We start from the raw sequence: 18,430 nt of genomic DNA, 5'->3' as shown, positions 1-18,430 counted from the left end.
GCCTACAATTCCTGTCTGAAAAGTGTTGATAAATTGAAGTGTAGAATGGGCGCTGTGTGAAAGAAGTGTAAAACTACTGTGTATAAAATAAAATAAAATAGATTACAAATTCTCCCCTAAACTCTTCTGCAATATGTGCTTTTCTTTTGTTAAATTTATCGATATTTTCCTAATTCACCGTTTAAAAAAAAAAATATATATATATTTTTCACCCGTGCGTGGAAGTATGCAAAAAAACCTTTCGTTTCCTTCAAGAATTCACGGTCAATCCGGAGGAGTAATTGACAAATAACGCTTCTTGGGATGAAATGTTTCTTTTGGAAAGCACTGATCCAGGAGCTGTTAATCACGTCAGTCCTCCTCCTCGTCTGCGCTCTCTCCTCAGCACAAAGTCGAGCTGCTGTTTGTTTGCTAATGATGTTTTTCAAATCAATAAATCACTACTTTGTTATCTTTAAGGCTTTTTTGTAACACGTGTTCTGCAGACAGAAACACATCCAGTTTTACACCGTGGTATTATTTACATTTGGCATCCAGATATCCAGAGGGAATGGATTGTCGCTCACATCTGGATGCAGAAGTTGTTTTAAATGCATCGAAAGTGGCCATCTGGGATTCCATTTTGTATATTCAGGGTACATTTGCTCTCAGATAAGAGGGGTGAGATTAGGATTTGTTGTTGTTGATCAGTTTTTGGGGCTTGTTTGTGCTATACAGACACTATCTAGGCCAGTGGTTCTCAACTGGTGGTTCGCGGACCCGTATCGAGTGGATGTGTGAGGGAAGAAATAAACCCCGCTGTGCATGCAGTCGGCGTTGGACTGGAAGCACCGGGGACCATGAACGGTTTTGAAAATGTCTGTCACGTAGTGATCATCTTCTCAATAAAACATCTTTGCTGATGTTTTTTCGAGTCTTCTGGCCAATCAGAATCAAGATTGCTCCCGGAAGTCCCCACGGAGAATAACTTTGCGGTAGAACTATTCTTTATACATCCATGGGTACAACTTCAGAACAAAATGAACACGTAATGAAATATGACCCGCGGTTTGATGACTGACAGGTCACAGAACAATGGGGGCTATCTACCCTTACCCACAATTTAAAGTAAGTCACACAGACTCCTCTTTGCTCTTCTCTCTGCGAGGAGCAGCAAGCTGTCAGAACTAAGTGAAAAACAAACAATGGCATAACATATTATTAATATATCGGGTAGTAATATATATATATATATATATTTTTTTTCTTCTCAGAGTACCAGAATGCGCAGTTTATATGTTCGTATTTCTAAAAATCTCCTGGGGGAGAATCCCCCCAGACCCCCTGCTGGGGTTGGGTTTTCAGCACGTGGGCCTTTTCATGTTATGCAGTTCAGCTTTGATTTCATCATCTCATTAAACCTTTTTTAAAAGCATACTTTAGTTCTGTGAAGGGATATATGCACTGTACTTCACTTTTATTAATATTGTATGCTGAAAAGCGTATATATTACAGCACGATGTTTTGTTGAATAGATTTGAGTGGTTCAAAATGTTCTGTCGCGATTCATTGACAAAGTAAAAGGTGGGTCCAGAGGCCTGACCAGCTGAGAACCACATAGTGTTACTGAGCTTTGCACAGTGGACACATGCCTCCCTGGCTGGCTCTACATGTGCCTCGTTAATGGCTGCTTGAAGTTCGTCTTGATATACACTTTATTAAAACATGTGCTTCCCTCCCAGAAGAACACACATTATTGGTATTTTATACTTGCAAATCCATCGATGAAGAGGTATAGGATGCATCGTATCGATATTGTGAGAAATAAGGAGCGACACATGCAGAATAGTCAGTTTGAATCAGATTCAGAAAGTCTTTATTGTCAATATAATCGTGCATATCAACGTTTTTGCTGGTTTTCCTAATTTCTCATCATTTTAATATAAACAACACACAGATAAAACAGGTTGATAACAGCATTAGCAGCTAAGCTAATTCTGTATAGAAGTTACATTTACGAAACATTTAAATGTAAAGATATAAAATGTACATAATTGGATAGTTATACAAATATAAATTCATCTTTATATCAGGTGGTCTTTGTGTGTGTGTGTGTGTGTGTGTGTGTGTGTGTGTGTGTGTGTGTGTGTGTGTGTGTGTGTGTGTGTGTGTGTGTGTGTGTGTGTGTGTGTGTGTGTGTGTGTGTGTGTGTGTGTGTGTGTGTGTGTGTGTGTGTGTGTTCACAATTATTATAAAGTCTTGTTTAGGCAGAGAGGAGCCAACTGTGTCTGTGTTTTTTTAATATATATATTTTTTTACAGAACATACAACAACACATGTAACAACAAACAACTAAACAAAACGTAACGGGGGGGGATGCAAGGATGACTTCCTAAGACAGCTGATTGTGACATACATAGGATATTTCATACACAATACATTATACATTACACAGGAGATGCCATATTGACAGGGTCAGCTAGGAGGGCTGCGGACAGTGAACCGCAATCCTCCTGTCTCCCCTCAAAGTCCCCCAGCAGATAATAATGAATACAAACTTATATTTCTCTAAATATCTGTCTTTCTTTTTGCTCTTTTCCATCTCCCCTCCTTCTCTCTGCAGGGGCGTTGTGTCATCACGGTGCAGCTCGCTGATGAAGAGCTGGCTGAGGATGAGGATGGCGTGGATTACTTCCTGCTGTTCGCTGGCAGCACACAGAGACACTTGACCAGCACCCTAAGGAGCAGCCATGACACCCTGCAGGCGCTGTGTCCCGGTAAGCTGACCCACCCAAAACGCCTGAAGCTTCCCTGTTACGGTCTTATACTTGCACATGTATGTGTTAACAAACAAAGTGTATATGGCCTGCGCTCCCAAGGTTTTAATCAGACGCTGGTTCCTAAAGTGAGAACACAACTGGGTAAGAAAGCTTTTTAATATGCTGCCCCTTCTGCTTGGAATAAAGTACGGAAGGAGCTGAAACTGTCAGATCACTATGGGGGCATTCAAGTCCATCTTAAAGGATCCATTGGTCGATGTGATTGCTCGTATATCCCATAATTGAAGTTGTTTTCAAATTGTGCCAGTTTTAGTGTTTTACAATAGTTTCTTTTATTTGCATATTGACTGGTTTATGTGCCATTTCATTTGTGTTTTACAGCTGCCTGTATCAGGGGGTCCGCGGGGTCTTAAAAAGTATTACAAGTTGATAAATCAATTTAGCGAAAATTAAGGCTATTAAAAAATATTAAAGGGCATTTTCCAAGGTATTACATGTTGTAGCTTGTTTTCAATAAGTATATACATTGCCAAAGAGGTTGTATTCTACAGTGTGCCTGAATGTAGTCATGGCGTAGGTGTGTCGTGAGATTCTGTGGAGTTTATTGATGGCATCCCGTTGGGTTTGACGTCATCTGAACAGGACATCGTGCGCTCACTGCTTGATAGCGCGAAGGCCCGTTTACGCCGGTTGTTAAACAGCATCGTTATGGGGAAAGTCTGCGTCCAAATGGTTGCAAGAAAAGGAGGAAGGACAATCAATACTGTATAGTCAATGTGAGGTAAAGTCTGTCGCCAAGGTAACCGGTTAGAACTCCAAGCGGCGATGAGGTCTTAAAATGTACGGAAAGGGTCTTGAAAGGTTTTACATTTGACTTCAGGATTCCTGCAGATACCCTGTGTCTTGTTTTGTGTTCATTTGTTGTAACGTTGTTCATGCTGTCCTCTTGGCCAGGTCGCTCTTGAACAATGTATTTGAATCTCAATGATACTTTTACCTGGTTGAGTAAAGGATATATAAATTACTCCCAATGCACCTGTGGGAAAGCAGCTCCACCTACAGTGATGGAGGCATGGTGAATCTGTTTTTAACCCTGCTGTCATGCATCAGAGAAAGACGTCTGGTCTGAGGATAGAAAGACGTCTGGTCTGAGGATAGAAAGACGTCTGGTCTGAGGATAGAAAGACGTCTGGTCTGAGGATAGAAAGACGTCTGGTCTGAGGATAGAAAGACGTCTGGTCTGAGGATAGAAAGACGTCTGAAAGGTTTTCTGATCCATATAAATAATATCAACTTAAGGTTTTAATGGCAACAAAACAAAAACACTTTCAAACTGCAAGTGACTACAACAACGTATATTTATGAATTGGGGCCAGGTATCAAATATGTGTTGAGATCTGACGACAAGTGAATGTGTTTTTAAAGTTCTGAGATTAAAGTCTGAACTCTGAGGGAAAAAGTCTAGCTCGAATAGTCTTGTATATTCAGAATGTAATCACTTTCCTGTAAAACCAGTAAAATACAATCAATATATCTAAAAGCTAAGACAATATGGAGTCTCATATCACAACCTGGGGGCAAATGCGTCAAAAGAAGGTAAACTAAAGGAAATGTATTCTTAAAAAGCCCCAAAATAAAAACGGCAACAACTGCTTTCGTTGTTAATTCTCTACAGCCATTATGTGCTACTGTATAGCTCAAACGAACATTACAGGGTGCTAAAGCATGCCACAGTATATTTAAAAAAATATATTTATGTTGAGGAAGGTGGTGGTGTAATTCTTCTTCCCATCCCACAGAAAGCATAGGGCATGGAGTTATTACAGCAGTGGAAGCAAGTCGAAAGTGATACATCATTAATAATCCACCTCCACTGGCTTTAAAACCAATGTTGTGTGTTAGAGAGAAATCACCTCATTCTACTTTTTATGGAGCCCAGCTCGTTCATCATCTCTCTTCTTGGAGCTCATCCCATTTGTTCTATACTTGCCACATTTAAAATGTTCAGACAGCGCAGAAGTCGGAGATGCTTCCTGTGAGATGAATAAGCAGCAACAGTGAGTAAATGGGTCGTAGAAATACAGAATACTTGTAAACCTGTAATATAAATCAATGGTAGTATGGTCGGAAAGGCATTAAATATAAGCTACAGCACGGTCACATGACTTCACGTCACCACCGCTAAGCTAAATGTGGCTAATGTTGGGCTATGTAGGAACTACAGCATGGTCACATGACTTCACGTCACCACCGCTAAGCTAAATGTGGCTAATGTTGGGCTATGTCGGAACTACAGCACGGTTACATAACTTCACGTCACCACCGCTAAGCTAAATGTGGCTAATGTTGGGCTATGTAGGAACTACAGCATGGTCACATGACTTCAGGTCACCACTGCTAAGCTAAATGTGGCTAATGTTGGGCTATAAAGGAACTACAGCACGGTTACATAACTTCACGTCACCACCGCTAAGCTAAAGGCGGCTAATGTTGGGCTGTAAAGGAACTACAGCACGGTCACATGACTTCACGTCACCACCACTAAGCTAAAGGCGGCTAATGTTGGGCTATATAGGAACTACAGCACGGTCACATGACTTCACGTCACCACCGCTAAGCTAAAGGTGGCTAATGTTGGGCTATAAAGGAACTACAGCACGGCCACATGACTTCAGGTCATCACCGCTAAGCTAAAGGTGGCTAATGTTGGGCTATAAAGGAACTACATCACGGTCACATGACTTCACGTCACCACCGCTAAGCTAAAGGCGGTTAATGTTGGGCTATAAAGGAACTACAGCACGGCCACATGACTTCAGGTCACCACCGCTAAGCTAAAGGCGGCTAATGTTGGGCTATAAAGGAACTACAGCACGGCCTCATGACTTCAGGTCATCACCGCTAAGCTAAAGGCGGTTCATGTTGGGCTATCAAGGAACTACAGCAAGGTCACATGACTTCACGACGTCACCACCGCTAAGCTAAAGGCGGTTAATGTTGGGCTATAAATGAACTACAGCATGGTCACATGACTTCACGTCACCACCACTAAGCTAAATGTGGCTAATGTTGGGCTATAAATGAACTACAGCATGGTCACATGACTTCACGTCACCACCGCTAAGCTAAATGTGGCTAATGTTGGGCTATAAAGGAACTACATCACGGTCACATGACTTCACGTCACCACCGCTAAGCTAAAGACGGTTAATGTTGGGCTATAAAGGAACTACAGCACGGCCACATGACTTCAGGTCATCACCGCTAAGCTAAAGGCAGCTAATGTTGGGCTATAAAGGAACTACAGCACGGTCACATGACTTCACGTCACCACCGCAAAGCTAAAGGTGGCTAATGTTGGGCTATATAGGAACTACAGCACAATCACGACTTCAGGTCACCACCGCTAAGCTAAAGGCGGCTAATGTTGGGCTCTAAAGGAACTACAGCACGGCCTCATGACTTCAGGTCATCACCGCTAAGCTAAAGGCGGTTAATGTTGGGCTATAAAGGAACTACAGCACTGTCACATGACTTCACATCACCACCGCTAAGCTACAGGTGGCTAATATTGGGCTATATAGGAACTACAGCACGATCACATGACTTCAGGTCACCACCGCTAAGCTAAAGGCGGCTAATGTTGGGTTATAAATGAACTACAGCACGGCCACATGACTTCAGGTCACCACCGCTAAGCTAAAGGCAGTTAATGTTGGGCTATAAAGGAACTACAGCACGGTCACATGACTTCAGGTCACCACCGCTAAGCTAAAGGCGGTTAATGTTGGGCTATAAAGGAACTACAGCACGGTCACATGACTTCACGTCACCACCGCTAAGCTAAAGGTGGCTAATGTTGGGCTATATAGGAACTACAGCACGATCACATGACTTCAGGTCACCACCGCTAAGCTAAAGGCGGCTAATGTTGGGCTATAAAGGAACTACAGCACGGTCATATGACTTCAAATCACCACCGCTAAGCTAAAGGCAGCTAATGTTGGGCTATAAAGGAACTACAGCACGGCCACATGACTTCAGGTCACCACCGCTAAGCTAAAGGCGGTTAATGTTGGGCTATAAAGGAACTACAGCACGGTCACATGACTTCACGTCACCACCGCTAAGCTAAAGGTGGCTAATGTTGGGCTATATAGGAACCACAGCACAATCACATGACTTCAGGTCACCACCACTAAGCTAAAGGCGGCTAATGTTGGGCTATAAAGGAACTACAGCACGGCCACATTACTTCACGTCACCACCGCTAAGCAAAAGGCGGCTAATGTTGGGCTATAAAGGAACTACAGCACGGTCACATGACTTCACGTCACCACCACTAAGCTAAAGGTGGCTAATGTTGGGCTATAAAGGAACTACAGCACGGTCACATGACTTCACGTCACCACCGCTAAGCTAAAGGCGGCTAATGTTGGGCTATAAAGGAACTACAGCACGGCCACATTACTTCACGTCACTACCGCTAAGCTAAAGGTGGCTAATGTTGGGCTATATAGGAACCACAGCACGATCACATGACTTCAGGTCACCACCACTAAGCTAAAGGCGGCTAATGTTGGGCTATAAAGGAACTACAGCACGGTCATATGACTTCACGCCACCACCGCTAAGCTAAAGGCGGCTAATGTTGGGCTATAAAGGAACTACAGCACGGCCACATTACTTCACGTCACCGCCGCTAAGCTAAAGGCGGCTAATGTTGGGCTATAAAGGAACTACAGCACGGCCACATTACTTCACGTCACCACCGCTAAGCTAAAGGCGGCTAATGTTGGGCTATAAAGGAACTACAGCACGGTCACATGACTTCACGTCACCACCACTAAGCTAAAGGTGGCTAATGTTGGGCTATAAAGGAACTACAGCACGGTCACATTACTTCACGTCACCACCACTAAGCTAAAGGTGGCTAATGTTGGGCGTGATGACGTTTAGTCGTCTCATTTAGACTCTTGATAGCATCAACCGTTTTGAATTCAGCAGTGGGGGATTTACTGACATATTTTATGTCTTAGAACAAAACTTAAAAATCTCTTCACAGACCTTATTTCATGCTCACAACCACAAAAATACAATCAAAAAACAATTGATTTTCAGACCAGGGAACAGGAAGTGCTAAAATGCAGACTCATTTCCGAGTTTAGGAATCATCCCTGCACCAGTCTGTTAAGTGTCAGGATTTCAGTCGGTAAAAGAGAAGGTGGAACATGTTCAATTTGTTATCTTGTTAAGAGCTCGGCTGAATTACAGCCATCAGAGGGTGGGGGGGGGGGGGGTGGAGGAGGTGTTGCTCTCCACTCACAGATTAGCTCTGCTCCACCGCTCCCTCCATCAGTCCAGCTCAGCAGGAACGTCCTGTGACCAAGCACAAGGTCGTGGGATACAATTACCAAATGGCATGGGAAAGATGGCTTCAGATACACCGAAACACTACTATGGACTGGAATGGGTGCCATTGAGCAAGGCATTTGCTTATTTTCAGTATCATACTTTACGTCCATTTAGTATTTTGGGTTTCTACAAGAACAAGAGTACTAACCCTAACCCTGGCTTCCGAGTAGTTTCCCTAAGACAGTGTTTCTCAAACTTTTTCATACCAAGGACCACCTAACTCCACAAATATCCAAAAACACATCGTTGATTACAAATCGCCTGAAAATGGTACAAACAAGTGGCCACATGTGCGATGAAGGTGTTTATCTGGGCTATATCATGCAATTGAAAGTGAAACTTAACCTCGCTCCATTGCGGAGATATTCCCGCGAGAGTGCGGAAAACTTACATTTATTTATTTATTTCAAATGGGACATTTTACCAATATACTCACGGACCACTAGGGGGCGCTCACGGACCACCAGTGGTCCGCGGACCACACTTTGAGAAGCACTGCCCTAAGAGATATAGTGCAATCTTGCAAAGGTAGTTATAGTAGCCTTTGGTTGAGATACTCAGATGAGGTGTACATTATTTAAAAGAACCTGCACAATGTGTTTAAAAACTAAAGTATTATGCTAAAATGTGCTAGCCGAAACTAGCTAACAACAAAATAGCTTATGCCCAAAACGCATTTATTTTAAACTCATGGAAGATGTAGCCATATACACAGACTGCTCCTATAGGATATAGATAATTTATTTGTGTATTGTGAAAAGTGTTTAAAAACTACAGTGTATGCTAAATATAACTTCACAGTATCCTTGCTAGCTGAAAACAAGCTAACAACGACTATCGTGTGCTCATGCCACACAGGGACATAGCAACATCGCGTTAACTAGCTAACAACACAATTGCTTATTCCAAAACACATGTAACTTTATAAAAGGCACATTTTAAACACGTGGAAGATGTAGCCATACACACAGACAGACTGATAATACAGATGATAGCCAATGTATTTGTTTAAAACTACAGCAGTCTTTTTTCTCACCCTGTCTTGTTGTGTGTCCCCTTTTGTTGTCTCTTAGCCCACGACTGCTGCGAGGCGGTGTTTGTCACCCTGTGTTCAGCGAGCCGCGGCCCCCCCGAGGATCTGAACCCGGGTCATGTGACTCCGCTGGGCGAGCATCGATTCAGCTTCGTCCAGGATTTGGCTTTTGACATGGCCCAGTTCCTGGTGAGCATAAAGACCAAATCATTTCCAATGGAGCTGAAAAACAAGTCTCAAAGTCAACTTTATTGTCAATCTTTCAGTTTGTGTGTACAGACGGAGAGATCGAAATACCGTTTCCCACAATTCCGAATACAAATATATATAAAAGGATGTACACATATTAGAGATGTCCCGATCCGATCACATGATCGGGGATCGGAGCCGATCACGTGATTTTCAAAAGATCGGGAATTTTTTTTTTTTTTTATAAAATATTTTTATTATTTTATTTAATGTTACAAAACAAAAATGACCATGTTCACGTCTTAAAGTCATCCTGAGGCCTTCGTTTTGGTTTAAAATTACACAACATCATGTCTGTGTTGCTTCCTTTGGGCTTGTTTTCAGACCTGGTTGCTTATTCCTCTCAAAGCTGGCAACAGAGTGGGCGCAGTGTCTAATAGTAGCAGTAAGCTAACGAGAGGCTACGTCCAGCTGGTGACTCGGGAGTCAGGACAGAGAAAATGTCAGGAGTTTGGAAGTATTATAAAATACTAGGCAGAGGCAGAGTTTCCGCGTGATGGAAAGAACAGAGCTACGTTCAACACGACCAATCTAATACGCCACCTGAGAAATAAACACCAACAACAACAAGACGAGTACACAGCGGCCACTCGGGGAACGGCACTGAAACAACCGACACTTTCAGAGACTTTCAAAAGGAAAGAGAAACGGCCCCAGAACAGAGAAAAGGCCAACACAATAACAGCCAAGATAGCTGAACTCATCGCGTTGGATGACCAGCCGTTATCTGTTACCTTTTTTCTCTTAATGCATTGCATAAAGATCGGATCGGGAAAAATCGGTATCGGCAGATTGTCAAAATCAAATGATCGGAATCGGATCGGGAGCAAAAAAAGGTGATCGGGACATCCCTACCACATATGTATAGATTAGATTAGAATCTTTAATGACCACACAGCCAGGCTGGTGGAATTCGTGTTCAGTGCAGATTATTACATTATTATATCTCAATAGCAATCTTTATTTATTTATATAGCACATTTAAAACCTCAGTTGACCAAAAGTGCTGTACAGGCAGTAAATACAATATATTAATAACACAATGGGAATAAAAAAATTATAATTAAAAACATGATAAGAAGCACAATAACTAGAAACATATAAAAACACATACAAATGTAAAAATGTTATGTTCAACTAGTATTAAAAGCCAGTGCAAAGAGGTGAGTATACCTATACACCTATATATACACAATCAACAGACAGATATATGCACACATTAAGACATACATAAAGACACAACAATCAATATATAGTGCAACACTGTCCATAGCAGCGTAAAAAGTATGTGGTGTTAAAGTCCAGTGGGGGCAGATCATCATAATAATAATAATAATAATAATAATAACGGCACAGACTGAGGCTTGTGGCAGAAAACAGCAATGTGGGAAAAGTGACAGAAAGACAGAAGACGGCGTGTTTCTGTTCCTTCTCTGACGAGCCTTGATGTTTCGCAGTCCTCTGTGTTCAATTAATGAATTCTTCTCAGCATGATTTATCATCCCAGGGAAATGTAAAATACAAAATGCTCTGCCATAGAGGAGGAAAAGATAACGAAACTGTCTAAAAGTTACCCTTATTTTAAGGATAAGACTGAGTTATATGCTCATGGTTGTCACATCTAGCCTCGACTGCAACAATGAAACACCTGAGCACATACTACAGTTTAAAAAAAGCAGAACTAAAATCTGAGCTGACAGGAAACGTTTTAGTTTAATACACAAAGTTCTGAATTAAAAGCAGAACAAATGATCCAAAGAAAGTGAAAACCATGAAGCAGATTCAGGCGTATCGATTCACACTTAAAGTCATCCGTCACTCCCTAAATCTGGGCATGTGTTTAATGCTCTGATGGCGCATTTCCACTAGGCGTAGTTCCGGCTAGCAGGTACTATTTCACGTTTTTTCTGGCCCTATAAAATCGAGGTTATTTCTGTTTTCTGTGGTTCTCATTGAAGATGACGTCACGGCTCCGCCTACACTGCGTTACTATAGTTACTGCCCCAGCTACTAAACTGTAATGGGAATGCGCCATAAAGTAAGCCAGTCCTAACGAGGCCTAACGAGGCCTAGCCATACCGAGCGAGGCCGTGTAGTGGAAATGCGCCATTAGTGTCTTAAAGCTCATCTATTATGCAAGATCTTGGCTTGTGTAGCCATTAGCCAATCAGCAACCAAGGTAACCCCCCCCCCCCCCCTTATCACCTGAATCTCCTCTAGAGCTCCATTGAGTTCTTTGTAACCAAATCTCTCTCAGAGGGGCGTGGGGAGGGGCTCCTTATTTTCATCTAAAGTAACAGACAGAGAATCAGCACTTTGGAAACAGGGCTGAAACAGAGGGGATTATGGGTAATGCTGCAATGATCTGTTTGGTGTTTCAGCCAATCAGAGACAGGCTCTGGATATATCTGAGACCTGTGATACATTGATGAGAAACAGTATGATAGGGGATCTTTTTAAAGTGAGTGTTTTAGGGGAAAATGCCCCCCCCCCCCCCCCCCCTCAGTTAAACTCATATTGCTGCCCCCTCCCCAGGTGAGCACCGCGGGGCGCTCCGACGGCCTCGATGGCGCTCTGCTGCTGGACGAGTGTCAGATTCCCCTGCAGGAGTGTGAGCGTCTGGACGAGAGCCTGGAGCTGGCCCTGCACCACCTGCTCTTGCCGCCAGGGTGGAGCTTACTGGGCAACAGACTCTCCAACAGCACCGGTGAGCTTCTGGCACCATGCAATTCTCTCACACAGGAAAACGTCCAAGAGTCAGACCGAGCGTTAAACATGGCGGCAAATTATAGTTCAGGGCACAATGACACACATGGCACCTCTGTGTGTGTGTGTGTGTGTCACATGCTGTGTGTGTGTGTTGTTGTATCAGAAAGATATGACACAGCATTTCCAAGATGTTATTGTCCTGGATAAATGGGATAAATCTGGTCAAATATTATTCAAATTACCGTACTTTTCGTCTTGATATTTGTCTGTCAAATTTCAGACTTGATCTGACCATTAAAGTATTATCAATCATATCATAAGTACATTTACTCAAGTATTGCAATTTCTTTGGACATATTTTTAATTTACTTGAGTATTTCCCTTGATAGCTACTTTGTACTCTACTACATTTTGGAGGCAAATATTGTACTTCTAACATATCGAAAACCCATGATATGCTGATGTGGTATAATGCAGTACTGTACCATACTTTTCGGACTATAAGCCGCGACTTTTTCCCCCATTTTTTGTGTACAGCTAACGGCCACGAGGGAACCTCCTAAATCTATGGATTTTACAGGTAAAATTAACCACCTTTAACTCTATGGGCTCTATGACCGGTCCGCGCCCGCCACCTTTAAGCGGCGGGCTCCAGCAGGAAAAGCTGGAGGCCGGAAAAGAGTGAGACAGGTCGCGCGCCAAAGTAAAAGTGGAACCGAGAGACAGAACGAGAGCAAGACAGACGGACAATTTAGCTGCTGCGGCGGCTTATATGCAGGTGCGCTTTATAGTCCGGAAAGTACGGTAGTTAAATTGTATTTCAGTTTTTTTATTTTTTTATCTTATATCAACATTTTATTGATAATTCAGCATTTTATCATCAGCACTTTTCTTTATTGACCAATTAGTGCATACTCATAGTGTCGTAGACAAACTAACAAATAAAAAAACGATAACAATTTTTTTTAAATTAGGTAGGAAGGAAGGAAGGAAGGAAGGAAGGAAACGAGGGAGGAAGTTGGTAGATAGGTAGGGACGGAAGGAACTTAGGAAGGAATTTCGGATGGTAGTTGGTAAGTAAGGTCTCATGTCTGCAGACAGCACTGTGGGTTCTGAGAAACAGCGATCCCAGTGCAAACAAAATACATTTTTATTGAAAATAAAAATGTATTTAAATCAATGTTCTCAAACCAGTGAGTCCGACGACTTGAATCAGTCGAAGGAATCCAAAGGATCCGATGTGATGACGAACTCTGCGGGTAATTGCTCTCTGGGAAGCGGCACGAACAAGACTTCAGGGAGTCGTTACGGCTGCCTCTGGCTTCTGTGAAGAGAACATCTCACGGTTTAACTTGGACTTGGATATTGCATCGAACCAACGAAAGGATTTCCCCCAAAAACATGAACCCGAGCAGGTCTGCAGTCAAAGCTCTCACACGGCGTTTTGGAGCCGAAAGGGAAAGTCGTCAAAACAAGTTTTCATTAAATGACCTCCCTGCCGATGAGATCTACTTGGTCCTGTTGTGACAAGGGTTTTGAAAGACACACACACACACACACACACACACACACACACACACACACACACACACACACACACACACACACACACACACACACACACACACACACACACACACACACACACACACACACACACACACAGTCAGTTGTCCTGTTGTCGATGGGGAAGGCGGCCTCCTGCAGCAGCGGTGAGTGATGTGAGCTCTAATAGGCTCTGCCTCTCGATGTGTCAGCACTTCAACACAAGACGTCGTGCCGCAGAGCTGCAGGGAGGGAAGAGGAGTGAGACGCTGCTCTCCATTTATCAGATCTGTCCGATGATGGATGGCGGAGGACTGTAGGTGGAGGTGGCGGTGGTTTATCTCCGTCATCCCTCACAATGTGGACACGCTGCAGTCACTGATCTCACAAAAGCCGGCCATTTATCGAGTTAGGGGGAACATCGCTTCATCTGGAGCCAGCGTGCCGATGGAAGGAGTGGAAGCGCTCGGCTGAACAGAAACACAATAATAATGAAATGAAACGTGAGAATTATTATACTCTACAAACGTAAGCAGTGTCCCATTGACAAAAATTACATTTATACAAATTATCTATTTAATTACACATCTGAAAAAGGGGTGGGAAGAAGTGTACACTTATTTAATCCCACCCTTCTCCCAAAAACTCAATTATTAACGTACTGTATACATATATTTATTTCTTCTTAAAAAAATACATTTTTTATTGAAAAACAAACAAACAAAAACATTAAAACAACACATAAATAAACAAACAAAAACGCGTTAAATGGAAATCAAGAAAAGATAAAATGACAAACCAAATAAATAAACCGTAAACACCGAGGTATGATTAAACTATTTCATCCCTGTATCAAAATATAAAAGTTTACTTTCTGTTACTTTTGGATTACCTCAATATCAAAATGTGCAGCGTTAATAAAATAGAGAAAATATCAATGAGATGTTTTTTACTGAAGTGCATAATGTCAGACAACAGAACAATGAGACCGTAGGGAAGAAGAAAAACCAAGATATTTAGGTTCGAAAATGTGTCGTTTTTTAATCAGATTAAGTCTTTTTTAATTGAACTCTAACCCCTAGTTTCCACCGGGTCCGTCTGCGGCGCGTTACGGGGGCGTTACGGGCGCCGCGGCGTCCGCCAAGATCGCGGCCAATCTAGTCAATGGGTGCTATTCCTCCAGACGCGCCGCGTTACGGCTCAGAAGCGTCCCAGAAGCGTCTCGCCGCTGGGCTCCGCTCGAAATAGGATTGAAGTCTATTTTTCGACGCGACGCAGCCGTAAGGTAATGTCGGGCAGGAAGTGGAACGGTGACAGCATCCGGCCCACCCCCCAAAACCGGTTCCTTCTCCTCCCCCCATCCCTCCTCTGTAGTCTTTCCAGTGGGAGAATAAAGGCCAGCGTTCTCCTTCGGTTTACAGGCAATTATATAGATTAATTATGATGATGAATGCATTTTTTTTACCACTAAAATACAGCAACCCATCTTTGATTCATGTTGTTTTTAACTGGACTATTACAATTATTATTAATTATGTCTGTAGTCTACAACACAACAAAATAGGAAATAGTAACAATAAACACGATTTAAACGGACACAAAAATAAACCATTTAACCACTTCTTCTTCTGCTTTGGGTTTACTGGCAGGCCGCAAACCACTTCACGGCGTATACTGCCACCGGAAGTCCCCGGAGTTGGGGACTGGCTAAATTTCCAGAGCGCAGACACCTCCTCATCTCCACCGCTCCCATGTTTTCTTTTGTGTTGCCATAAGTTATTCTCTCTCCGTTGTTGCGCGGGGCTAATGCTAATGCTAATAATGCTAATGGGAGCAAATACAATGGCGGCTTCACAAAACTTTTCAGAGTTTTACGGGGCGTGGTTTGCAATCCGCCCAGCCAATCGAAATTGGTACTTTTTTCTCCTCAGGGTAGTCCCACCTCTCTAGCAGGCACTACAAAGGGGGGTAAAAGTTCTCTGAACTAAGTTTTCTTTTTGGTGTGAACGCAAAATTCCAGGCACTAACGGAACCAAACGGGTAAAGTACTCCGGTGTGAACGCGCCTATGGAAACGTGTCACAGTAGAGACACAGATTAGAAAGCCCCTTTAAGTCACAGGCTTCTCCAACAATGCGTTATACGTAAAACATATTAAGAAGAAATATATAAACTAGTGCAAGTGACACATTGGGGCAGGTAAAAATGCACGAATAAGTAAAATTTGTACTTACTAAGAAAAAAAACAAATATAAAATTAAATACCGTACAGTGGAACAAAAATACTGCTTATTGACATCATACAGTATATAAATATATGAAAACAAATGAAGGCAAAGAGACTTTACAGAGCTCAGTTTTAGGCATTTTAAAAATGATTTTTAACTAACGAACAAACTCTGCACATGCACAGTAAATCACAGACAAGTTAAATATATATCTGCCTTCAGTATCTGACTGAAAAGCCATGTCTTTTCCCTGTTGAAATAAATAAATACCAGTTTTTTGTGCGTGTGGACACCAGAGGAAAAACAGTGCAGAGACGAATGGCTTCCGAACAGTAAAACCAAGTCTTTGTCATAACAGTGAAGACATGTGGACTCTGTACTGGCTGTACATGTTTTATCTTCCTCATTCCTGCACTTTCTGCTGTTCAAATAACCGAGAGCAGCTTTATTGAGTTTATATTGAGTTCCCCGTAGTGGCAGAGGTTTTACAGTTTTCTCCCAAAAACTTAATTTAATTGAATGCCCTAGTCTGCTTTGTGTGTGTGTGGTGTGTGTGTGTGTGTGTGTGTGTGTGTGTGTGTGGTGTGTGTGTGTGTGTGTGTGTGTGTGTGTGTGTGTGTGTGTGTGTGTGTGTGTGTGTGTGTGTGTGTGTGTGTGTGTGTGTGGTGTGTGTGTGTGTGTGTGTGTGTGTGTGTGTGTGTGTGTGTGTGTGGTGTGTGTGTGTGTGTGTGTGTGTGTGTGTGTGTGTGTGTGTGTGTGTGTGTGTGTGTGTGTGTGTGTGTGTGTGTGGTGTGTGTGTGTGTGTGTGTGTGTGTGTGTGTGTGTGTGTGTGTGTGTGTGTGTGTGTGTGTGTGTGTGTGTCCATTACTGTCTTTATGGATGTGCAAAGGCAGGGGGTTTCAGTATTAGGTGGTGGTTATAAGGAGTTGGTTTGATATGCATAATTATTATTGTTGTAACTGTGGCAGTTTTAAATGAGATGCTGCTTAAGAGGATTTTACTAACCGAAACACAAAATATCGACATACACAAATTACCATTTTTCAAAACACTGCAATTTGCCATGTTCGTTTTAATCCAAAAATACAGTATTTACTTCCAAGTGTGTTGGTTTATTCATTGTTAAGTGTTACAAAAGCTGTGGGTTAAAACAAATAAGAAAAGAATAACAAGATGTCTTGAGTCACAAAGATAGATGCAGGTGCTTTTACCTACAAAAGAATGGTGAAAATAACAACATTAATTGGTCGTCCACAACAAACAGTAAACTAAACTAACTTAAAAATAGGAAACATATTCTGATTTAGAAATACCACATTTTTTGTTATTTTGACACAATTAATACTTCCATGTACATACGAATAGATCATATTTGTTATTATGGGAGAATGACTATTCCTGTGGTTCTACCAGGGCCCCGGACCAGAAGGGGGCCCCCAAAGAAGGTAGATTTAAGAAGGTCCACAGCAACGACAACATGAAACACCCTCTAATTTACTGCAACGACATGTCGGGAAAAAAAAGGGGGGGGGGGGGGGTGCTGAAAAGCTGGTTCGAGGGGGCCCCCAGTGAATGTTTGCCCAGGGCCCCCACATACTCTAGAATCGGCCCTGGGTACTACTGCCTTATTAGGCCCATATATCCTTACAATAAATCAGCACTAATTAGAGGGTTATTGAGGACAAACTCTCAACTAATGGCTTCTTACTTGTAGAATACAGTCATGTAGAATAAGGCATTAATAAGTGTTTTAACAAAGAGCCAATATACTGCTAATATGCATGTTAATGAACAACTAGTTGATGGTGAATATGTGTACCTTAATATAAAGTGTTACCCAGTATTTACTTCCAAGTACTTAACTTCATTGTTAAGTGTTACAAAAGCTGTGGGTCAGAAATAACAAGATGTCTCGAGTCCCAAAGATACATTTAGCTGCTTTTACCGTAAGACAATTGTGAAAATAACAAAATTAATTGGTCGTCCACAACAAAAACAGCACAATAAAAGTTGTTATTATGTACAGAAAGAGATAAAGTGGTGTTTGCAAAGGTCCGTGGAGTCACCGTGGACCCTGTCCTGGTTTAATTGGACATCACTGCGTGTTGCCGAGCTGCAGCAGGCCTGGTATGTCGGATTCTGGACCACAAATCGTGTCGCCTCGACTGCTGCCCTTTCTCCCGTCTCCCTCTTTAATGAGTCTGTACTTTTGTGTTTATCTCTGCATTCTCGTCCTCGTCCTCAGACCTGGATCCTCAGGAGACTCTGCTCCACTTCTCCGCTCGTCGGGGTCTTTATCGGGTCACACACTTCCTTCTGCAGCAACCTGGAGCGAGAGAAGCTCTGCGATTGGCCAACAGACAAGGCCACACCCCCTCCGCTGTTGCAGAGCTGAGAGGAAACGAACGCCTCGTCGAGCTCCTCAAACAGTAAGGACTTTCTGTGTAACAGCCAGAGGATGTGTGTATTTTTGTATATATGATGTACATTGAT

General features: G+C 42.5%; 1 protein-coding gene across 1 annotated transcript; it reads left to right on the top strand.

Moving 5' to 3' along the window:
• Positions 1-1,024: 1,024 nt before the first annotated feature.
• On the top strand, positions 1,025-18,370 carry LOC117442899 (A-kinase anchor protein 13). Its single transcript, XM_034078847.2, has 5 exons — positions 1,025-1,107; positions 2,603-2,756; positions 9,248-9,396; positions 11,992-12,163; positions 18,183-18,370. Exons 1-5 carry the CDS (start codon positions 1,075-1,077, stop codon positions 18,368-18,370), a joined length of 696 nt encoding a protein of 231 aa, XP_033934738.1. The 5' UTR covers positions 1,025-1,074.
• Positions 18,371-18,430: the final 60 nt, after the last annotated feature.

Source organism: Pseudochaenichthys georgianus, chromosome 3, assembly GCF_902827115.2.
Source record: "Pseudochaenichthys georgianus chromosome 3, fPseGeo1.2, whole genome shotgun sequence".
In the NCBI taxonomy this organism is placed as follows: Eukaryota; Metazoa; Chordata; class Actinopteri; order Perciformes; family Channichthyidae; genus Pseudochaenichthys; species Pseudochaenichthys georgianus.
Note: the sequence above shows the minus strand (reverse complement) of the source record. Positions and strands in the feature narration are given on the sequence as shown.